Below are 25,785 nucleotides of genomic sequence, written 5' to 3' on the forward strand. Positions count from 1 at the left end.
GTACCACAGTTCATAGGGTAGTTAAAGTGACCTTTCTCCTGATATGACAGACACTAATAGTAGTAAGCCTCTTCAGGATACTTAGGCCATTCACAATACGCCTCCGTGGCGTTCAGCCTCAGCTTGAGAAACAGCATATTCTATACCACGTCGATCGCGTTCGGAGCCTTATTAGGAACGCGTAGCAAATTTTGGTCACCCGTTCTTCCCACTAAAAGCCTGAAAATGCTGGCGCAGTGACAGGGAAGAGGGGGGAGAGTGTGAAAACTGCCCGCTCCGCTGGCGCCGTCGCCATCCTCCTCGCCGCACCGCCGAGCTTGTCGCCGTCCTCTCCGCACCGCCGAGCTCGTCGCTGTCTGCGCCGCCGAGCTCATCGTCCTCCTCTCCACCGTCGCTCTTCCTCGTCCTCGGAGAGAGGAGCGCCGGAGAGGGGAGAGGAGCGTCGGACACCACCGCTCTGCCGCCGCTCCGGTCGCCGCCTCGCTTTGTTCGGCCGGTGGAGAAGGGATAGAGCAGAGAGAGAGAGGAGAGAAAAAGTGAGGGTAGGTATATGCACTGTGGAACATGTAGCTAACAATGTTCCTAGGTGTTCTTGAGCTGAGTTGTATATTTGCAATGCATTGCTAATGCCCTTACGATGCAGTCACCAAAGAAAGAATTAATGTATATAATAATATAGTAACCTCAATTTGCAGAGTTGAAGTGTCCTTTACAAGGTAGGAGTAGCATCATTATACAGGCCAGATAGCTTCAAAAGAATCAATCTTTCTGACAGATTTTTCATGTTAACTATGTGGGTCATAATGTACATGGATCAGGCCTCTCCTTGTCTGTGGCTGGACACTGCAAATAACCATGCTTGGTGTCCATGGGGGAGAGGTTATCCTTCCTATCTACTATTGACTGACTACAACCTGATACAAGTTGGGTACAAAATGAATCGACGACTAACCTCGTGATAGGGACAGAGAAAAAATGGGTTATGAATCTTTACTTGAAAACTATTGTGGTGGCGATGCTTCTGAATTCTGATCGCTGGTGGTTACATTGAAAAAAATCAACAAGGTTAGCTGCTGCCTGTCAAGAGGACCACTGATCGGGGACGGTGAGGAAGTACTTTGACATGGCTTTCCTGAACCTCTTCTTGTACTGCATCGGAGATATGACGGTCGGGGACTCGTTCTTGGGGCCTCCCAGGATGCCTGAAGCTTTCACCCAGGTCTCGAGCTGCTTGTCCCAGGTGTACTGGCGCAAGTAGTCAATAATGCCAATGACAAGCTCTTTCTTCTCCTCGTCGATTCCAACAAGTAGTGAGTAATCCATGACATCCGCTGTCTGCAAAGTATTTCAAATGATTAACAGTCATTTTCAGTAATATAAAATGCACCAATTCATGAAGTTGTGCAGTTTTACAAGAAATAAGTATTTTGTGCAATCCCTTGTCTGAAATAAGAATATATATATGAGATGAATTATCAAGATTAATTTCCATAACAACATACCGCAAGAAAAGAAGTGTCATTCCAAACGGCTCTTTCCAATCTTCGTTTTGCCTTGCTCCCTAAAAATATTGGCTTTGTATGCAATGCCTCTAGGAGGTTTGAATCCAAGAGGACTTTACTCTCACTGGATGTATAGCGTGAGCGCAATGAACCCTTTAGATCATAGACTCTAGATATCTTCCTTTCAAAGAAAAGATTCTCCATCACCATGAGGTCCATCTTTACTTCCCTACCACCTTTTAAGCCCTTGATATTAACCTGAACTCAAGAAAAGGCAGCAGAAGTTAGAACCAGGGGAATACTCTATACACTTCATTCATCATCAGATAAATCATGCAACAAGAAGAAAACAAACCTGATATACTCCTACGATTTTGGCCAGGCAAGTTGGACTACCTGAAGTCAGGGATTCCATCAAATATCTGAAGTACTGAGGAGCAAACTCTACAAACGATTCAAGCTCTGTCCTGGTGACTTGTTTGATTATGAATCTCTCATCAAGAGTCTTTGCAAAGTAAACATTGCTTTTTCCACCTTGCGCATTCCATCTCTTGCAGCGGCTAAGTGAACGGATGAAATCAATATCCTTTGGGCAGCATTTCTTCCTAAGTGCGGCAAAATGCTTTGCGAAATAACAAGTAATGGAAAACTTTGCTTTATCTTCAGAAAGTGGCGATTCATCATCAAAAGAAAACTTAAAGTGAGTTCCCTTAGAATCCAAATGGTCTTCTTGTGAGAGCAAGGTCCCGTCAAGTCCATGGCTGCTGTCAATGGCATTTGGTAGGTGTAAGAAACTCAAACTTGAATTCAGTTTGCGTGTGACTTGCTGCACATATTCTTGTGAAGTCATTGCATAGGACACGATACTGGTAGGCTCATCATCATAGACTGCAATGACAGCATCATCTTCATACCCAATCTGAGGCAACAGCAGCCGTGCCCCATCATCGATCATATGTGAAGCAGATGAGATATATGTAAGTGTACGGGTAAGAACAACATTTAATTTCTCTACTGCACCAGGAGACCTTTGAGAACAAGCCCTCCGTATGTTTGGCATTGGATCTTTCAGGATACTAGTAAAATCCCCAAAGTATTCAGCAGATCTGAATGACGACAGATGCAATGAAGTAGGAGCCAATCCATTGCGTTCTCGCTGGTGTATAGCAAATTTAGAATCAAATGAATGAATTCTGACAGGGGTTACAGAATTCCCATAGCTTGGATTGTCTGGGAAATTAAACGATCCATACTCATCAATTTTGGTAAAACCTTGTAGAAGGTCATCTTGTATCTCACTAGATCCAGTCCATGCCAAATCAATCTTATCTGAAAAAATAGATGCAAGTGAGGGTAACCTTTCAACAGGTTCCTTACCCATTGTAGCTGTAGTAACTGGCTGCTCTGTCTCTCCATTGAATCTGCGGAAAACCTTGTCCAGATCTTCTGCATCATCCACAGGATGAGTTACAAGATCAATCTGTGAATTTGTCTCACCCATCCTGTATTCCGTATCATTCAAGCAGCCTTCTCTAGATAGCAAGGATTTTCTTGGACTTCCTGAAGATTGCGACAAATTTGTGGATTTTCCTATTTTTGTATCCCCCACAAGCAGGTCAGCTTTCCACTCTTTCAGTCTGACATCTAAGAAAATATCAGGATTTGAAACATGACTGTCTTTTTTAAGGAGTGAATCTATGTAACAAAGCCTTCGATCCCAAATGTAAGCATCAAGGAGAAGACCGCGTCTCAAGCGGTTGAGCTCAAGAACATCAATAGAGACCTGCACAGAATGATTGCTATCTGTAATAACTGGCAACAGCAGGATCTGCAAAACAAACAAAGAAAGAGACAGGGGGTCAATATTAAGATAACATAACCTTTTGTTTAACCTGAACGCATACAACCAGGAAAATCTCGTTGCACTACCTCATATCCATTTCTTTCCATTTTAAGCAAATCTTTCATCTCTATGATCTGCCTTTGAACACCTGCTTTCACCGGCTCATCCTCTGATGTAACACTATTTTCATTATGATGAAGAAAATCATATACCTCTGAATGTAAGGTCTCCATTTTGCTATATATCTGCAAAAGCCAAAAGTCAAGTATATGAGTATCATATTATTAGTAAGTTCACAGCAAAACTATATGATGCAGTCTATGAACATGGTCATCATAACTTAGAAAAATTGCATACCTCAACTGCCATCCTTCTCATCCAATCTTGTCGACTGCGGCAATTGAAATCCAGTACTGAGGGGGGTAGGTTAACTGAGAGAATATCAACAGGAGAATATCTGAAGAAAGCAACCATGTTTCCGTACCTGGATATTTAGCAGATAAATTGAAATCACATTGAAGGATTGAGCAATGTTAATTGGTGAAGGATACAGCAGATACATACCCATAGAAACGAAGGCAGTCTCTCTGGAGAGAATGTCCACAACTTGCAACTCGGTTAGCAGTAGTATGGTTTGAAAAGCTTAGCTCCAAGAACTTCCCAAACGACAGACCCCAAGCTGCATCTGACATAATTACCCTCCGTGTGGCAGGTGGTACACCATCCTTAGGTTCGCACTTGAGGCATCTATGCCACATCCATATCCTACCATCACGTTCACCTGGTAACTTTTGAGACAGAAGCCGCCGAACACTAATTGTTAAACTCCCATGCTGATGAGTATAGCACCTGACATGTGATTCTGATGACTCTTTGCATGACGGGCAGCAATATGCCTTTGCATGAAAAAAAACATTTCCAAAAATTATGATAATGATAAGAAGGCCATATGATAGTGCACATACGGATTGTACAGGAAATACCTGATCAAATAAGTCTTCCCTGAGGTACCTCCCAAGTGGCTTATCAAAGCTACCATAAAACTTGATGCGGAAGAGCTGAGAACGCTCGCATAGCATGCTTTTGGGGATACAAGTGCTTGAAAGGGAAACTAAGATGCTCTGATGGTTGTCAGTAGCAGGAAAATATTCACCAGAAAGCTCATTCGGGCCATCTGCATCTCCCATCAAATAATCATCATGTGGTTTGGGACCATAGTGGTCTACCTCTTGAAATTTCTTTCCTGAAACCATGCCTTGACGGTCATCATTTATGGGAAGTTGTGTCGAGTCATTCAAATACTGATATTGCATCACCATATCTGAAGTTCTAATGTCATGATCCAATGAACATGGAAATATTTTATGACCTTTGCATGATTCAGTTGCATGGAATGAATCATGATCATGACAATTCATATGTTCAACAGGAATTTTAGATTCCCTATGCTCAGAGATGACCCCCTCTCCTTCCTCATTCAACGATAATGAGCCAGGTGATATAGAATTTTCCTTAAACATACCATTGACTCTAGTAGCTTCTGAATGTTTGCCTTGTACAGGTTTAAGTCCATGAGGAATACCAACACCAGCAGATCCAGCAAAATAGTTACTTGGGTCACTTCGAATATCATTTACCACTACCATTGGCCTTGAAGGAACCTTGGGAAGAGTCGCACCTTCATCAGCAAAGAATGATGTTTCAAGAGAGAGGTGATAAGCTGCAAACACAGCAAGTTGCACAACACGCTTAATTTTCTTTAGTTCCTCTCGACATGATCCTCTCAGTAGAACCTGCAGAAGTTGAGGTACATTGATTAGAAATATATAGTCCTTTGAAAAGAATGCAATGGTGATGGTGAATCTGACACCCTCCCCCTACAATGTGTACAAGCTGATTTTACAATTGATTCTTAGTTCCCGTTGTAACAGAATTGTGATTATGTTTCAGTGTATTCAATGGAAAAATCATTTCTTTTGAACAGGAATGATTCATTTTTATTCGTGGCAAAAAACGGGCATTTAACTAGTGTAAAAGGTAAAATGAGATATTCAATTGAAAACTAATTACAGAACCAGTGCTACTACTGCGTATGATTGAATATACAAGCAAGGAGTTATCAATTTATGTTAGTGAAATGAATCTAAATGGAATATTTAGGGAACAGAAATAGATTATTACCGTGCAACCTAAACGCCTCGGACAGCCTTCAAAGAACATCAGGGTCTTCATTGACCTCCTGTTTGTCTGTTTTCCTGATGAGAATTCTGAAACTTTATGCACCTTGAACAATTCACATTGACCTAGTCTTGCTGAAGCAATATTGTCAATTGACGAGGCAATTTGTGCTCCTGAGCATCTTGATATCCTATCCAAAAGCGGTCTCTTAACATTCAGAACTAAAGAAATATCTTTTGCCAAGAGTTCCTGGGCATAAGATGAGACACTTTTCTCAACTAGCAGCACATTTGGTCGCCGAGACTCAATCTTTGCAACAATTGCCCTCAGGTGCTCCTTTTCCTGCATCAATGGTATTTCATTCAGCAAAACAAGAAACAACAAATATATGCAACACAACCATGAAGAAAACACAAACCTGTTCAAGTATAGTATCAATGGATGCTAGTTTGTTCGTGACCTTCTGATACTCAAGTGCTCCCCCTAAAATGAGCAATTTTGCATTCACATGCTCAGAGGCCATGCGTTTGTGTTTTACATTCTTAGAGCAAACCACTCCTCTAACAAGATTGCTGCATAAAAGGAACACCCATCAGTTTCATATGATGGAAAGTACAAACATGTAAAAACCAGTCAAACAACAAAGCTAAGAACATACCTATCACTTGGATCCCCTGATGCTAAACATTTAACTTTCACATAATCAGTAGGATCCATGCTGCCACCTTTCTTGGTATCTGGTCTCACATAGCCAGCAGCTAGCCAAGCTAGGGAGGATACTATTTCAAGCCAGCTTTTGGATCCATTGTCATTTTCCAGATCAATACATTCTCCCTTAAGCAATTGAGCCACAAGAGCCCGGAAATGCCCAAGTACAGCATTCCTCAGACCCTCTTTGTGAGCTATGTCTGTGATTGTGTCAACACCAACTATTTTGTTAGTATTAAAGTTACCAAGAGCAAGAAGCTTGCCCGAGTCCCCAGCCTCATCATCCTCGTAGTCGAATCCAAATAATCTCGCTTCAACATCGTCACCCTCATCTTCCGGTGATGGCGGGAGCCAGACATTGGCATCGAAATCAGCAGGATAACGGGTCATGTCACCTCCACTCCTGTCTGCGATGCCACCGTTCAGCCTGGTATCGCAACCAAGAGAATCCAGGCTGAGGCGCTCGTTCCTCTTGGACGTTGGCGAGGCGTCGTTGTGCCCCACCATCCAAGTCGGGCTCTCCAGAGGGCTTGGTGTCAAGGACCTGGCGACCCCGTTAGGAGTACTGACGCTAAGAGAGTCTGTATCTGAAAAGTCATGTAAGTAGTCATTCCCTGGGGTGAAAAACTGTACCCCGGGCTCATCGTCGTCCTCTCCATCGCCTCGCCTGCATCCACGAAAACAAGTACCACAACAAATTCAGCACAATAGTATTTGCGAATCGATTACAAAGCAGCGCCGGATTAACACCAACAAGCATACATGAACATCCATGAGTGCTACCTGCATATGTTGCATAATCCACTACACCTAAATTAGTCAATAATAGGTGGTATCACCATTCACCAACACCATCGAAAAGGTTAGATGCCATGTAAGTGATTACTTAATAATAATAATAATAATAATAATAATAATAATAATAATAATAATAATAATAATAATAATAATAATAATAATAATAATAATAATAATAATAATAATAATAATAATAATAATAATAATAATAATAATAATAATAATAATAATAATAATAATAATAATAATAATAATAATAATAATAATAATAATAATAATAATAATAATATCGTAATACCAAGCAATCTCTACCTCGCTTTTCCCCTTTTCCTCCATAGCAAGCCAAGGAAGAAGAAGAAGAAAAAAAAGGAAGTCGTGGTAGCGTAAGGAGGGCATGAGAAGGCGATGGAAATGGAGGGAGTACCTGACAGCGTGGCAGCGGAGCAGCTGCGGCGAGGAGATCTGGCGGCGCAGGGCGATGGCGCGCCTGCCGCCCCCGGGCCTCGCGGGGAGCGGCGGCGTCGTGTCCGCGGCGCCGCTGCGCGATCTCGTCGGGGTCGCGGGCGACGGCGGGCCGCTCGTCTGCCGGGCCACCTCCTCGCCTTCGGCGGCGGCGGCGGGGGGCGTGGGGCCGGCGATGAGGGATCTGAACTTCTGCACCGCCCCCAGCACCGAGAACTCCACCACTCCCATCACCACCACCAAAATATATATAAAAAAAAACTCTAGAAGAACCACGCCTTGGCTCGCGTCCGCCGAGGCTAAAATCCCTCACCGGCGACGACGACGAAGGCGGCGGCGGGTATATGTACAGGGTTCGGTTTGGTTAGTCAGTGGCGAGGCATTAGGGGGTCAGCCAATGCCGGACTGGTCGGGGGGCATAGGTCAGGTTGCCCGTCGCTGCGGTGGTGCCGGGTTACGCGCGCGCGGAGGCGGACGAGGAGGCGGCGGCGATGGTGCGGCGGGGGGTGCCGTCGGAGAGCATCGCCGGAGAGAGAGAGGGAGGTGGGGGTGCAAACGCAAAGCGATGGCGGAAGGAAATGAGGGGAAAGGGAGGGAGGGAAGGGGGGGTGGTTTTAATTGCGGGGATGAAGGACGGCAATTCTTAAGGCCTCTTGCGTCACACCGAAACACACAAAATGAGGCGGTATTTATTGCTCATACATACTCTCTCTGTCCGAAAAAAAAAGGCAAACCTTATGTTTTTTATCCAACTTTGACTGTCCGTCTTATATAAATTTTTTTTATAATTCGTATTTTATTGTTGTTAGATGATAAAAGCTCGTACATGTACAGTGATACCCGCGAATACTTTGTTTAACCCATTCACTCTTAGTTTTTTACTAAATGACGCCGTTCATTTTAACTATTTATTTTACTAAAAAGTTTATATATTTATTATTTATTTTAATGTGGTTTAATTTGTTATGAGATGTTCTTTCAGCATAATTTAATTTTTTACATAAGAATTTTTAATAAGATAAATTGTCAAATATTCGTTGAAAAGTCAACGATGTTATCTACTGAAAAGGGAGGTAGTAATTGCATATCCACAAATATGTTCTCAAACACACGCTCTAGAATCTGGTGAACATTAAAAGCACCCCCTCCCTCCTTTCCCCTTATTTCGTTCCGCCATTAAGAATTTTCTACTGTTCATATCATCGCCTTAACACCGTCATATGAATAGTCGTAGAAAATCATGCATCAATGACTACTCAGGCCAGTCACAATGGGGGTTTCACTGGTGTGTCATGCACATTTAATAGGGGTAAGACTGAATAAAAAATGATTATTTGCATGAAATGGGGATGAGAGAGAAGGAAAGAGTTTCATCCTGGTGAAACTCGTCAGCGTCGTTTCCAAGTCCTCGGTAACAGAGTGAAACCCCCGTTGAGGCCGATTCGTTTCATTCACCGGATCTCTTGCGTCCGCCTCCGCCGTGCGACCTCCGCATTCTCCCGCGCCGCGCCGGATTTTGGGTACAAATGATCCCAGCAACTTGTATCAATTAAATGCTTTGCTTAGTCTTGGAAACGTCAAAGTGAAACCCCTCCACTGTGGGGATTGTTTCATAAAAGATTTCATTTGAGAGAAGATGGTATAATATTTTGGGTAGCCGTGCAATGACACTAGCCATTGTGACTGGCCTCATATGATCGGTGTTTTCTCATGCGATCCTTTAATTAATAGTAATTTTTTAAGGCATGCACATACACACACTTAATTCAAAATATATTGTCATTACATGTTTTTAATATGATCTTATAATTTTTCAATGGAATATCTTGATATACTTTTCAAAAGTAAATGTGAAGGTCAAAAGGTAAAGTCAACAATAACGTATCATGAGCATTGAGTTGTCTATGTTTTAGTGTGTATTCAACCGGAGTGAGGGAGTTTACTTGATCAAATACGAACCTAATGGTACAACGGATAGGTTGTCAGATTAAATAGAAAATTACGACCCTAACTGATCGAACAGTCGGAAAAAAAATATTAGTACGAATGGTCTGAGGTGGTGTTCTTTTTTAACGAAGATAAAAAATTAAATTAAGGCACACATAAAAAACAAAGAAAAACCATTAATACGTGATTAATTGAGTTTTAATTATTTCACACTTAAAATATAAATTTATTTAATATTTAAAATCAACATGTATATAGAAAGTTTTCGTATGAAACGTACCGTTTAATAGTTTAAAAATCGTGCTAACGAGAATCAAGATAAAAAAAATATGTATCTTAATCAGAAAAAAAAACACCACCATCAAAGTGTTTATTTGTATCATGAGGGTAGCATGAGGGTGTTTATTTGTATCGAGATATAAATTGGTGCTGTACAAATAATTACATAAATATTTATCAATCTCCTTATAATTGCACTCTTTTTCTTATATACAAATTTTTAACAACAGAGGCCACCATGTTGTTTTCGGTTAAAGAAACATGGTGACAATTGACAAACATCTACTTCCATACCCATCTTTTTTCAAATAAATTAAATGTATAAATACTTCAAAAGTATTTTATATTAACGAAGCATGTTGTATCCTAAACATTGTCATATGATATGTCTAATCATTTAAAATTAGGTGATGGCAAAAGTTAAAAGTATAATGGTCAACCGTGACAGTTATTACTTAAGGCCGGAGGAAGTATAAAGCTAAATTCACTTAACGGGAAAAGAAATGTCTAGATATGAATTCTGCATTACAAGTCACAATAATACTAATACTAATATTTATGGTTGGAATAATTTATTTTCTCGTTCCAATTCGTATTGCATGATCAAACGTTTGTTTTCGAAAATGTGTACAATACTAATGTTTTTAATCTTCTTAACTAGTACTATTTACAATGCAAATGCAGTGCCCTCTTGATTATATCCGAAATAACTTAACCAATGGATCAACCAGGATTTATTATTTATCAATGAAAATTGCATATTCTGATACATATGGCTGCTAATTTTATTTTTGGGTGGTGTTTTCAAGTCGTGTTGCGCTGCCCTCAAAAGACATACGTATATACGCACATTTAAAAGGGGCAGTGTATACGTGTTAGGAATCAGGAGCAAAATTAATAAATACGACTAGTCGTCGCAAAGTAATACTCCTACCGTGACAGTTGAGAGAACCCAATTATATGATGAAATATGGGCACCATAATTTCTATGGCCCACATGTCAGCCTTAGGTTGAGTTAATTTCCCAGCTTTCCCAACTCACCTCTTACTTTTCCGCGCAAACGTTTTTAAAACTACTAAACGGATTATTGTTTATATAAAAGTTACTTTAAAAATCATATCATTTATTTTTAAAAAATAATTAATACTTAATTAATTATGTGTTAATGAGTCATTCTGTTCCACTTACGCGAGGGATTAGTCCCATCCCCAGGTACTGAACACAGCCGGAGGATTTTATAACATCAAAGTATATTTATCAGTTAAGCCGAAAGTGGATGTGGTGTGTGTCATGCATGGTCGGATAGTCGGAGGACCATGTCAATCTTGTGTGGCTAACTCATGGATTGTCGGCTAACTGTTGTGTGGTGTGAAGCGAGCGATTTTATTGGGGTTTAATAAATACTCCTGTCTTTTCTTAAATTGTTAGGGTGTGTGCGTATCACAATCTCACATCATTAACATATTATATGGAGTAATTAAGTTTTGTTATTATAGGTTAGAAATATAATATTCCCTTCATCCTTGTTTGATAATCACTTAAGAAAAAGCGCAGAGATTAGGGACAATAAAATTTTCATCACTCTGTAGTTAATTCTTATCAATTAACATGCTACATCGCTTTTTATCCCGTGAATTGTATAGAATTTTAAATATTTACACCAATATAAATTAATCTTAGGTAGCTGCATGTAGCACATTTAATGATGTTCATTTACTCTTTATTTACTCTTTGTCCAAATAAATAAAGAGATACTTGATAGAGAATAATCATTTGGGGAATACCTCAAAAATCTTAGGTGATAATCAAAATGGAATAGAGGGAGTACTTGTTAATTTGTGTTATTCTTAATTTTTTTTTATAAAAATATGATTATGAAAGATACTTATAATCATGTGTGCGTTAAAGGATATCTTATACGCAAGTTATACCATAATTTAATTGAAATTTGGTACAAAATTAATTCAAATCGAAAGGCATAAATAGGTTTAATTTTTATTGAAATATTACTATTGATTAATTTGTTAAGATCGGCACTACATATTTAATAAACTCTGAAGTTAATCTTGCAGTACCATGTAAAAAAAACTATCTCCATCTTCTAGTAACAATGAAGCACTCAAACCGATTATCTACTTTTTTTTTCCAAAAAAGAAAGTTAATTTACCTAGGTATATACAGGATGTAGAAAAATATGGTCTGTTATAAAGATCAGTATCCAGTCAGTAAAAAATGAAAAAAAAATTAATTAGCCAGGATAATTATTTCAAATGTGTGTGGCAGCCCTTGCATAACTTTACTCTAGAGTCAAGTCATGGTACTACTAATTTATCTTTAGTTCCCACAAGTCATGGTAGCGTTGCATAACGTAAGTAAATCTTGCTTCTTTCGATTTTGAATGTAAGTTGTTTTAGCACCTCTTTGGAAAATTAGAATTTTCATGGTATTTAAACTAATTCATGTGAAATTCCTCCAAAATTTCTCAGGTTCAAACGCGCACTTGTGATTTTCATTTTTTTTTTCAAAATATGAGTTGTTTTGAAACACCTAGGCACATTTTCCAACTTTTACTTTTGAGTTTGCTCTTGTCGAGTTATCACCACTTTTACAAATAAATAATTAATCCATCTTTTCTAATGTAGTATGAATGGAAGACATCAAATTAATTTGAGCTTTTTTAATTGATTCTGGTACATAATTAAATACTGAGCATAAAATGGATCATTCATGTTTTCTAATCTAGTAAGAGCATCCCTAGCAGATGCTCCATCCAATCCTCCATCTGAGAAATAGCGTATGGGAGTGAAAAATCGGCCTCCAGCAAATACTCCATCGGCTATGCCAAAAGTAGTGGATCGCCAAAACAGGAGAGAGGAATGCCAATTTTGGCGTTCCTCTCTCCCCACGCCAAATCGCAACCGCCGCTCTCCCGCCAACATCCAGAGTTCACAGCGGCGGCAGACAAAGCGGGCAGAGGAGGAAGAAGGGAGGTAGAGAGGTGGCACCAGCCAGATCTGGGCCGGGAAGGTTATCGGAGAAGAAGCGCCGCCACAGCTCCTCCGCCCGGCGACTGCCCGCGCCGCTCCGCGCCGACGACCCTGCCGCCCGTGTCGCGGCTCCTCCGCTCGGTGACCGCCTGTGCAACTCCCCGGCCGCGACCCCGCCGCCCGTGCCGCGGCTCCTCCTCCGCCCGGCGACCGCCCACGCCGCTCCCCGCCCGCGACCCCACCGCCCGTGCCGTTGCTCCTCCGCCCAGTGACTGTCGCGCCGCTCCTCTGCCCATGACCCACCGCCTGCGCCGCCGGTCCTCCACCCACAAGCTACCGCCGTCGCCCCTCCGCTCGTGAGCCGGCGCCGAGATGCTGCCCCTTGCGCCCCTCGCGAGCTGCTGCTTGGCTGGAGGCAGAAAGGAAGAGGAAGATGAAAAGAAGGATGAGAGGAGGTAGAGAGAGGAGGCAGTGAGGAGGAAAGGAAGAGGAAGAGGGAAAATGTGGAAAAGAATGAGAAAAAAATAGAAATATTTATTTTGTTATAATTTTTGTTCAAGTTGTATACTTTACTTATTTTGCTATGATTACAAATATATTCATTTCAAACATATATTTAGTCATTCAAAATAAAATCCTTGTAAAAGAAATTACACAAATGTATGGTTAGTTAGATAATACTCCCTCTATCTACTTTTGATAGTCATATTTCATCTTGACACATAGATCAAGGATAAGTAATTCTACTTATCATCCATTTAAAAATGCTACTCCCTCCATCTACTTTTGATAATCATATTTCATCTTAGCACACAGACCAAGGATAAGTGATACTACTTATCATCCATTTAAATATGCTACTAGTCATTCCTCGTAAACAAGCGATTCATTAATATTTATATTTCTCGATGCTCATGTAGCCAATCTTGTGTGGAAGAATGGAGAGTCACGCATTAAATCCAATAAAGCCATTAATATGATAAGTTGTTGGATTGAAATATGCCTATCAAAAATAAAATTTTCAGATTTGGAAATATGACTATCAAAAGTAGATGGAGAGAGTACTAGTCATTCCTCGTAAACAAGCGATTCATTAATATTTATATTTCTCGATGCTCATGTAGCCAATCTTGTGTGGAAGAATGGAGAGTCACGCATTAAATCCAATAAAGCCATTAATATGATAAGTTGTTGGATTGAAATATGCCTATCAAAAAATAAAATTTTCAGATTTGGAAATATGACTATCAAAAGTAGATGGAGAGAGTACTAGTCATTCCTCGTAAACAAGTGATTCATTAATATTTACATTTCTCGATGCCCATGTAGCCAATCTTGTGTGGAAGAATGGAGAGTCACGCATTAAATCCGAAAAAGTCATTAAGATGATAGGTTGTTGGATTGAAATATGCCTATTAAAAATAAATTTTTCAGATTTAGAAATATGACTATCAAAAGTAGATGGAGGGAGTATCTCAGATTTAATGTGTGACTCTCCATTCTTCCACACAAGATTGGTTACATGGGCATCAAGAAATGTAAATATTAATGAATCGCTTGTTTACGAGGAATAACTAGTACTCCCTTCATTCCAAATTGATCTACATATTTCATAGGTACACCAAAACCATGAAAAGCTAATAACTCTCTCATACTATATTTACTCTAGCAATAAACTTGATGCATGCACCATTTCTACTATTTCCTAGCCAATAGCAAATCAACATATTGCATGTGGGTTATAAATATTTGTTTGCATGGATGCATGCATTAATATCCATTTACTCCATGCATAGATAACGAATAGACTTAATGAATGAATACAAATATGTATGTTATTTAGGAATAACCTCAAAAACACTATATGTAGATCAATTTGGAATGGAGGGAGTAGTATGTTTAAATGGATGATAAGCAGAATTACTTATCCTTGGTTTGTGTGCGAAGATAAAATATACTCCCTCCATTCCATAATAGTATAATGTACAACCACTTTGTTTAGATGTTTCATAATATAAGACATGTATACATGTAGACAATTAACTATGGCCCCTTTTTCATTAAATTATTACTTTTTTAAATCATCCACTCTCATGTTCTCTAATTCTATTGGATGCATGTATTGTATTTATTAGGATGATCCAAACTACAAGATGATAATAATTATTTCTTAGTCTTTAGGTTAGGGGTAGTTATGCCTTATATTTTAGAATGAAAGAACTATCAAAAGTAGATGCAAGGGAGTACAATGGTTGGGTTATCCACCCGAGCTAGGCAGCTACTACTACTATTCATCTCTCAGTCACCTTGAAGCTTTCGCTGACCGTTGATCACTTTATCTCCCTTTTCACTGTGCATGCACTGCACGGCACAAGAGGAGCAGAGGACTATCAGAGATTCAGTGAGAAATTTATTGCATGTCTTGAGCGAGCGACTTAATTGGATCATCATGCTGCCCACATTACTACGCCACTGTACTACTAAAATTCGTCCTAAAATAATTTTTACTTTTTTTCATCTCATATATATTAATAAAAAATAAGACTAAAATATTTTTTCTTTTTTTAATCCTAATATAATTGTCCCCTACATTATCTAGCTGGTCATATATTTTTATCAACTCTAATATAATGCTTGTTCATGAATAAATTTGTTTTAACATAAATAAGAGGAGACAAAGACGAAGGGAGTGCGATTTAGGTCTAATTTAGTGCTCTAACTCTTAAGGCTGTGTTTAGTTCCACACCAAAATTGGAAGTTTGAAGAAATTGGAACGATGTGACGGAAAAGTTGAAAGTTTATCTGTGTAGAAAAGTTCGATATGACAGAAAAGTTAAAATTTTGAAGAAAAAAGTTGGAATCTAAACATGTCCTAAATTTAACTTTAGAAGTTGGGTATAGAATATAGTTGTGAAGCAGTTAAACCCAGTTTTATTTCTCTAATTCATTTGTAAGAGTGCTCTAGCCAGATCCGCTCTAGTCAGAGCTGAAACTATTTAGTTGCGCTCAAGCTCTAAAAGAGATAGAGTTAGAGAGCCCTGTACCAAACAAACTCTTATCACAGCTTAGTACTCCAGTACAGTAGTACCAAGTTGACTCTGCATATTTGTCCGACTTACGCCGTGTTTAGTTCCAAAATAATTTTTCAAACTTCTAATTTTTTCATCACATCGAAACTTTCCTACACACACAAACTTTCAACTTTTTTATCACATCATTCTAATTTCAACCAAACTTTTAATTTTGGTGTCAACTAAACACAGCCTTAATTAACCAGCAAGCGAGCAGTTCTTTGTCTCGTCAAAGATATCACGAACTGAAGGACTGTACACTAGAAATCTTTCCCTAGGGGTACTGGAAATTAAGCGAATATGATCGACCTACCCACATGTAGTACAGTCGTGCGTGTGTTCATTACGCATGCCATGAGAAAAAAATTATCGTATCGGATCATCGAAATTAATAAACTGAACACGGAAAACCCTTAGACTTATAATATGATGTGCTATCTAGGTTCACAAACCCTTAAAATATAGTTTCGAATCTCAAATTTGTTTTGGATGTCATGTCACGATGATGTCTATGTGTTGTGAGACTATGATTTTAAGGACCTATATACCAGTCACATAGAAAAACAATTAAAAATAAAGAGGGGAGAGAGGACATAAGGATGTTTTTAATTTTGAAAAATAAAATTAGAAAAAGATAGAGAGGAGAAAAATATGTTTTTTATTTTTTTATATGTGTGTCAGGGTTATAGATACCACATACCTAATAGTAGTTGACTAAATCCCGGCAGGACCCACCACATACCATGTCTTGTATGGAAATAACCTTCGAATATAGGAGGAGTTCCACATAAGGAAGGATGAATAGAGTTCTACATGGAAACGACAAGGACTACTCAGATTATATCCATATTGGTTTCCCTAGTTCTACTTGGACAATGGGACACTTATGGGTATAAATACAAGGCCCCCTAGGAGGAGAGGGGACACGAAACAATAGATCAAGACACAAGATCAACATACAAGCCAACATACGCCAAGACAAGACGCTGGATATCGACTTCAGAGATAAGCATGGCTAGTCCCCTACGGTGTCTATGGATACTGATAGGAGAGACATAGCGCTATCTTTGATCTTGCCGGATGCAGATTCGAGGAGGAAGGCTACCCTGTTGTCGACTACGAGTCAGCACTTCAGACCGCCAAGTCGACAACAGTTAGATAGGCTACCCCAAATATTGTACTGGTGTAATTATAGTGAATAAGAGCAACGACCGGCTTCGGCCAACAGGAGTAGAGTTATTACCTGACAATTCAGGGGCCCAAACCTATATAAAAATCATCATCCCCATCTCTTTTATTACAATCTCGCATATATCCTAATACCAACGATCCCCATACTATGTAAATACCGGAATCGCGACATCAAACGTCGACAGTGTGATTGACACATGGGTCCTACTAACTTTTTATATGTAATTTTCTATGGCTAATTGGTCACAGCCAATCAAAGCGTAACTATGCCCATTCTTTGTACCGGGCGTGTTTGTCTCTAAATATATACTCCATCTTTTTCCCTACAATGTTAAGTTAATATATAGTATTTGATTAGAAGATCAATATATCATTGTTTTATCTATAATTCACTCAAGTTCATGCTACAATGTTAAAAGGCTCTACAATGTGAAATTGTCGAAGTCATATATATGGGGGCAAACCATCCATCCCCTACCCACCTATCTCTCGTCGCCGCTAATGTCGATATCCTCTATTGCCATTGTATTATACCAACACTCTTAATCCAAAAACAATCATTTTCACCATTCATTCCAAAATTTCAATGCTTTGAAGGTTGTGATGTCTCACAGCTTATGTGTTTAGAGTTAGGGTCCATACAATACTGCAGAGGATCTGAATTTAAGCCAAACATGTATAGTGATTGAGTTAAGTAGTTCCTCGTAGAAAGTGAAGCTGTCTAGTTCTATTTCATAATGTTACTTTTGTGCAGAAAATGGGGAAAACTCGAGACCATTGTTCCAATACAGATACTCCATAACTTTAGGAATGAACATATCAATTTTGATATTGTGTTTTGCTAACGGAATTCTATTTTAAAAAAATATGAAAATTAAACTCGAAGCATGAAGACACACAGTGAGTCTTAGTACCGCACTGCTGTACAAAAATAATACTGTAGGAAGTTTCTGAAAAAGGGACCGAGTTCTCTAAAATTGAATCATTATATTTAACATTCCAATTTAATTGTGGTAGCCTTCGTAGATATTTGAATTTTCACAATTAAAATTGAGAAAATAAAATAAAAACTGCCGTGCAAGATCTCCACTTTTCGAAGTTCGATTCAGAGTTTTGTTTTTTTTTTAAAAAAAAAACAAGCTGTAAAAATGTTCTACCAAAAAGTCCTTCACCATTGCAGTTTGTTTGCTCCAGTTTAATTTATATACACAATTTTTTTTATCTAGAACAGTTTTAATAGGAGTTGACTGCTGATTTCTGAATATACAAAACCCGTTCGGTGATCTGGAGGAAATACACCAGGAAGCTTCTTTGTTTTTGACCATAAAACAAACTACACATTATTCATATTATTTTTGCAAAAAAGGGGTCAGGGCCTTTTCAAATTGTCCTCTGCGAGTTCTTCGAGCCACCTGGTCGATACAGCGCATGCAGCACCCATTTCCGTGAGACGTTTCGTTCGCATTTAGATCACATATTAAATCAAATTATATTTGTTAACAATTTTATGAAATTAAATTAAATTAAATTGTACTTGCGCAGTTCTATTGTCGAAGTCAAATTTTAGTTCTCGAACGATGCAGCGTGCCTTGCATGGAAAATTCTCCAATTTTTTATCCGGTGGACAGCTAATATGGATCATTCAACTTTGGATTTTGTCCTCATTACAAGAACATTATGAATATTCTGACCGGAGAATATATCTTGACCAAATTCTCTTGTCACTAATCGGATAAGGGGAATGATCGCGCTTGTGCAAGCCATGTCATCACTAGCAATTAATTAATTGTGCAATTATTAATTAATTACTAATTGTTTTAAAAGTTCATGATAGAAACGAGCCTTGCTATTGGTCAGTTGGTCAAGTCATCCTCACTGTGCAGGAATTGCACTCAAATGCTCAATGCAACTAATCAATTCAAAATTTAGGTGATGATTTAATTAGGTACCCAAGAGCAAACGCCAAGGCCGAGAATAATTAGCATGTGAAATCGCAGGCTTTTTGCATGCTTTCGCTGCATGATTAATTTTGTTTGTTGAAGAGCAAAGATCCCATTTAAAATTGAAATTAAAATATATAAACACGGGAATCAGCGGCCAAGAGCAATAAGGACATTAGCAGGTTGTGCTTAGAGAATGTGAGCATGTGTTAGGAGGGAAAGTGTTTTATGTGAGTTGAATTAAAAATTAACCCTGGGAACCACTTTTGATTCGATGCACGAGTACCATTTTCCCTTTTGAAAAATGTGCAAATATAAATACAGTTAAACCACTCTTTCGAAGCACTACTGACTTGTATAGTTAAACCACTCATTCTCACATTGAAATAATTATTACCCCTTTCGTTTTAAAATATATGATAGTGTTAACTATATATCCTTTCTCTTTAACCACTAATTACTTTTAAACGGTTAGACTATGATGAACAAAATTATTATGCATGTATTTAAAATTCAGTACACTCGATAATATAATAGCTTTTAAATTACTTATAATAATATTACTGTAAATAAAAGGAGAGATCACGAGTTTTGAGAATGAATAGTTCCACTATCAATAATTTAAAAATGGAGGAAATTTTGGACCATATGACTTGAAAAGGAAAATGGGTTCAAAAAGATTATTTAGTGGGGCTCGTATATATATTGCTCCTTATAAACAACGAAAAATTAGAGGTAATCGAGTTTAGCCAATCATCATGCATATCTCCACCCAATATGAATAATTCAAATACAACACTCGGCTAATTGTACATATATTATTATGAAGACCTATGGATTTAGACAAATCATATCGATTCCACCACTCCAAACATTTCATCGGTTTTCTTTCGAACTACCCCTCTAGCATTACACCTAGTATATAGTACTATAGTGGAGCGACTTGTAATAAAAAAAAGTTGACTCATAATAAGTGGCTGGCTGGGGTTTATTTGACTCCGAAAAGGAGAAATGGATGGCCACTAAAATGTATGGAAAAAATTGGAAATGGCAAGGTCCTTGTGGCCGAGCTGCACAGTACATCCAACCTATCCTGTTTAAAATGGTCAAAAACCCATGCTGCACGTTATAAACTATTTTAAACTTTTAAAATATATTAATATGGTTTTTTAAAATAATTTTCATATATATATTTTTTTAAAAAAACACATCGTTTAAAGAAGAGTGCACGCGGAAAACGAAACATAACTTTCCGGCAATCTCCAGCTGCCGAACGCAGCATGCAGGAATCAGCAACAGGAAAAAGGCAGAGAAGATCGGTGGGCGGCGGCGCAAGCGGCCAAGATTTGGCTGCATCAAAACTCAAAAGCTGATGCCTTTCCACCGGCCTTGGCTAGCAGCTCATGACGACATGTGTAAGGACTACGGGCCGGTTTGGTTTGAGTCCTAAATTGGCCTTATCAATATTTGATAATTTTAACAATGTTTAATGTCTATTTGGTTTGAAGCAAAATTTTAGCATGCCTAAGAAAATAGGCTATTTCAATAGTTAACTTAGGCTATTTTGGCTTCAATCCAAACACAACTTTACCTTGCCAAAATTAGCCATGCCTAAACTTGCTAAAATTTGGCATCGACAAAAATTGGTAAGGCCAATTTAGGTCACAAACCAAACCAGCCCTACATGTGGATTAATCTGTAAATCCACTTAAAAGTTAAACAAGTGGATAATTTGTTTGGATTTGTGGATTGATCCACTTGCAGCCTTAGACCTCTGTATGACCAGTGACGTGAAGTTGAGCGTTAAAGAATCACCAACAGTCATCGTATATTGTTTCCAAAACTGATTTTGAAGATTTTAACTGAAAAATCGGATCCAGCAGATCCCCTCACACGTTTTGGAGTTCTCTTCCCTGTATTTCTCGCTCTGTCGATTTGAGGGAGAGCGATCGCTTCCTCTGACTCCCAATCACTTACGCGCTGGAAGAACCACATGATCTATTTGCGTGCATGTAGGAAAACAGAGAATTTTATTGTTAGTTTAACATAAGGGTTCACTTTTATTTTTTTTTGATAAAATTTAGGCTCTCTCTTGAAGAGATTAGTTATTTTTATTTTCTATTTTCAGTTTAAAACAATTTTTTTTGTGGAAGATCATACGTAATCTCTAGGTGATGCTCTAATTCGGTGATGCCAGTGGAGATCATCGTAAAAGAGGTTTAGTGAGATAATTGTGCTAAATCTGAACTTAATCTCTCTACTCCCTCTAAATATTAGGGGGAATCTATATATTCGTCAATCATGTAGTTGATTTTTTCCCTTATCTATCAATCTTTTTTTCTATTCTCCTGTCTCAAAATATAGCAAAACCTATTAGTAGATTAGACTAATACTACGAATATAGATCGAATCGAGTAATATATAAATTAGAACTTAGCAACTTACATGTCAATCCTTAATTTTATTGAGGTGAAACAATGACAGCTATATGGTACTCCTTCCGTCCCATAATATAAGGAATTTTAATATTTTGTTTGTACTGTTTAACCACTTGTTTTATTTAAATAACTTGTGCAAATATAAAAAAACAAAAAGTTATGCTTAAAATACTTTGGATAATAAAGTAAGTAAAAACATAAATAATAAATCTAATTTTTTTAAATAAGACGAATGGTCAAATAGTGCAAACAAAATATCAAAATCCCTTATATTAGGGGACGGAGGGAGTAACAAACTTGTTGGTGTGGCAAATTTCAAAAATCAAATATTGGTGATTGATAAACCAATAAGCAAATGATTGATATATTTTGAATTGTACAAGTTTAGTCTATTGTCGTGCAAGTGTAGTCATCCAAAGAGTTGAAGAAAAATCAAGTGAGATTAACGAATACTCTCTGTACGAGGGAAAAAACTAATTTTGTAGCTATGGATTTGTATAAAATTTAATTCTTTTTGATACGGTGGAGTACCAAAACCGATGTAATATACTACTGCCTTTGTCCTAAAATATAGGAATTTTTGAGGTGGGCACAGATATTAAGAAAGTTGGTAGAAATAGTTGAAGAAATATTGTGATTGGTTAAAAAGAGAAAATAAGTGAGATAATTAAATGTAGAATGACTGTGATTGGTTAAGAGGAGGTAGTTGAAAAAATAACGTTATTTTGAGATAAGTTACCGTGTTAGAAATAGTTACAATTTTTACACAGAGGAAGTAGTAAGAAAATCTACATAGCCGGAGTATCTTATAGTATCAATCAACCTTTTCCTAGAACTTTTGCAAACATTTCCCTTCTCCTAGATTAGATGTTCATGTTCTCTGAGAATCCCAAGGACAATGGCAGACATGCCGTGACCTAGTCAGACCCCAAGCTTTACAGCTCGATCTCCTCCACTAAAGTGTCTCCTGGCGAGCATGAATGCATATGATCTTTTTTCACAGTACCGCTACTCCCTCGTTCCAAAATAAGTGTAATTTTAATATTGTTTATGTTCAACGTTTGACCGTTCGTCTTATTTAAAAAAATAATTATAATTAGTATTTTTATTGTTATTAGATGATAATATATGAATAGTACTTTATGTGTGACTAATATTTTAAATTTTTTTTTATAAAATTTTCAAATAAGACGGGCGGTCAAAACACTGGACACGGATATCTGTGGCTGCACTTATTTTGAAACAGAGGTAGTACCTGCCATCAATCTCCTCTCATATCACTCAATTAATCATACATATCACTCAATTAATCATGCATGATGCATCAAGTGCACACTCTGACAGTCCACACTGCACAAGTGCACGGTGCACACACACCAGACACCAGGCAGCTGGTACAATAATCACCTCTCACTCACAGAGCTCACACTGTCAGAATTAATGGGAAAAAAAATCCAGATCCTTCAGGTGGGCCCCACAAAGCCTCCTAGTCAGATATCAGTATATATCACAGATCAGTAATTCAGCATCACCCCCATAAAAAGCCTCTTTCCATGAGAGGGACACATATTATGTTGATGCAGCTTGGGTTAATTAATTAGTTACAATTTCCTTCCTTATCTGCTCTACTTGACTAATACATGACTTAGTTACTATTTTTACTATCAGTAGTGATCACCATAAAACTCGTCATTATCACTATGTGTTACTCCCTCCGTTTCACAATGTAAGTCATTCTAGCATTTCTCACATTCATATTAATATTAATGAATCTAAATAGATATATATGTCTATCTAGATTCATATATATATCTAGATTCATTAACATCAATATAAATGTGGGAAATACTAGAATGACTTACATTGTGAAACGGAGGAAGTACCATTTATACTATCAATAGAAACCATTGCAAAACTCGTCGTTATCGCTGTATGTTACCATTTCTACTATGAGTAGGACCAATCATAAAATTCTTTGTTATCGTTATCTGTTACCATTTATATAAGAGCAAGTTTAATAGTATAGCTCTAAATCATCTATAACTAATTTAATAGCTCATTAATACAATAGTCATATGTAAATATATACTTCACCATTAATATATAGCCCCACCTCTCATACACATAATGCTTTAGAGGTGGGGCCAGCATGCTGCAGTTGGCTACAAATCTATAACTCGCTTTCCTTTTCTATCTTCTCTTATCACCTCTACATGTGCTTATAGCTTACTTGTAGTCACTATTTTACTGTACGCTCGCTTTGCACTATGCACTCTTGTCACCACACAGTACATACCTTGGCTGGATAGATGCACACTGTCCATCCAAGTTGCCATTGCATCATGTTTCATGAGCTGCAGGAAACCAAATGGAGCCAGGCACTGAAACTCATTGAGCCTATTTATGGGATGATGCTTAAGTTCAATCAACTGTGTGATTGGAATTGTTTCTGGGGAGATGAATTTCCATGGCCAGTGGTGCTGGAGCATGGGTGGTGATGAGCTGTTGATATTAACCTGTGCCCTAGGTGTAGGGTTTCTTGGTGGATCATTTGAATCAAAATTGATCAGGTTGCCTGAGTTGTCAGGATCATCTAGGGGCCATATCTTTACTTCTTGTTGGAGTCACCTCAAACCCAAATTGTGGATGTCATGGTGATCATCAGCTGGGGATTTATTATAATATTCCACATTATAGGGCTCAAATGATGTTCATGGATTAGACATGGATAACTCTTTGGTTTGTCATTTTCGTTGAATTCAGGATATGATCAATTTGTTGTGGAAATTAATTCTTTTTGCCAACCTTTGTGTGGTGCAGTGTCAGCCTAATTGTCAAGAAATGATTTTGCATGCGACTGCCGGCATTGGAATCCGGAATTTGTTTGATCCGAGGACAAATATGCAGCATGCTGACAAGTTGAATAATTATGCACCATTACTTCAAATTGGGAATAACATGTAAATCCCTATTTTAATTCCATGTTTGTGGTAATAATGCCGGGATTGAATTGGCCTGTGTGTGAGGGCAGCAAAAGTCTGGATTTGATCTTCAACCAATACAGCAAGTTGATGCATGCACAACCTTTTCAATCTCAGGTTAGCAAGTGGTTTAATTAAGAGCATTTTATCTTGGTACAGCTCATTTTTCACAGTACAAGATGACATTAAATTGCAATTTGCAAGTGCTAACTAAAAAGTTGTGCACACAGTTAAGATTCAGGGTAAGAGAAATTTAAGCATTTGACCTGCAGGATAAAATAGCCAGGTTGGAAGACTTATAATTTCCCTTTGCAGCTTTGATAACATTATTAATTACAAGCAAAAGTGAAAATGTGAGTAGCTGCAAATTAATCCCCAGGGAATAACTATATATACTTTGAGAAATGGGAAAATTAAATGAAAACTAAATGTGCTTCTTGCATCCTAATTTTGCAGGTGGAACGTATTTCTTGGGTCCAATCAAATCAGCAGATAAGCATGCAAAATACGCACAAAACATCAGATGACATTTTTTTAGAAGATCAAAAGAAGTTAGGTACACATTATGTCACTGAGAAAACAATGTTATCTTAGCAGCTCTGATACATGTTTGAACAAGAAAGAAAATGACAAGGCAATGAGGTGTTCAAGAAAGGAGGAGCAACAGTGAAGGTAGCCATTCAGAGATTCTATGGCCAAAATCTAAGCAGACAACAACAGTACATCACCACAACTGCTAGCTATATCTTTTTATGGAACAATAATATCACATTAAACTATGATGTACAGTCATCTCAACAGAGATAAATTATCCTCCAGAAGCAATATGGATCAGCAGTGCCCTGGTCTCACCTTTTTCTTATGAAAAGAAAATTAGTTCCTAGTCACATCACACAATTCACAGAGTCACACACCAGAAATAGGCCGAGTTTAGTTCCAAACTTTTTCTTCAAACTTTCAACTTTTCCATCACATCAAAACTTTCCTACACACACAAACTTCCAACTTTTCCATCACATCGTTCCAATTTCAACCAAACTTCCAATTTTAGCGTGAACTAAACACACCGATAGTCCATTTTAGGTTATATGTAATGTTCATGATTACTTGATCATCAAACACTACTATGCACATCTTATTGTACAACTGAAAAAGAGATCTACAAATGTACAGGTGTAGAACTTTCTGCTTCCCTTGTGGCATAAAACAGAAGGACTGAACTACTGAAGCAATGAAAACTTGAAAAGTAACCTTTGGAAAGAAAATGTTGGCATGGCAGACAGAAATGGTTGCCCATCACTTTACATCCATTGTCAATGTGGGTTGTCATTACTGTTTTTGTCACCAAGAAAAAATGGGAAAGGAAGTTTTGTTTTTCGATGCGATAAATCGCTATCAGGAGAAACTTAGCAGGACACTTAGAAGCCTACAAGTCATCAGAAATGATGGAAGCAAGGAA

The 25,785-nt window shown here is 38.0% G+C and overlaps 1 protein-coding gene across 1 annotated transcript; it reads right to left on the reverse strand.

Moving 5' to 3' along the window:
• Positions 1-651: 651 nt before the first annotated feature.
• Positions 652-8,071, reverse strand: LOC4345628 (putative 1-phosphatidylinositol-3-phosphate 5-kinase FAB1C). The gene is made up of 11 exons (XM_015794710.2): positions 7,454-8,071; positions 6,182-6,898; positions 5,942-6,095; positions 5,527-5,865; positions 4,329-5,138; positions 3,910-4,241; positions 3,703-3,829; positions 3,432-3,590; positions 1,858-3,330; positions 1,503-1,760; positions 652-1,335 (listed from the first exon to the last, which is right to left on the reverse strand). Exons 1-11 carry the CDS (start codon positions 7,720-7,722, stop codon positions 1,081-1,083), a joined length of 4,893 nt encoding a protein of 1,630 aa, XP_015650196.1. The 5' UTR covers positions 7,723-8,071; the 3' UTR covers positions 652-1,080.
• Between the last annotated feature and the right edge of the window lie 17,714 nt (positions 8,072-25,785).

Source organism: Oryza sativa, chromosome 8 (assembly GCF_034140825.1).
Source record: "Oryza sativa Japonica Group chromosome 8, ASM3414082v1".
Lineage (NCBI taxonomy): Eukaryota > Viridiplantae > Streptophyta > Magnoliopsida > Poales > Poaceae > Oryza > Oryza sativa.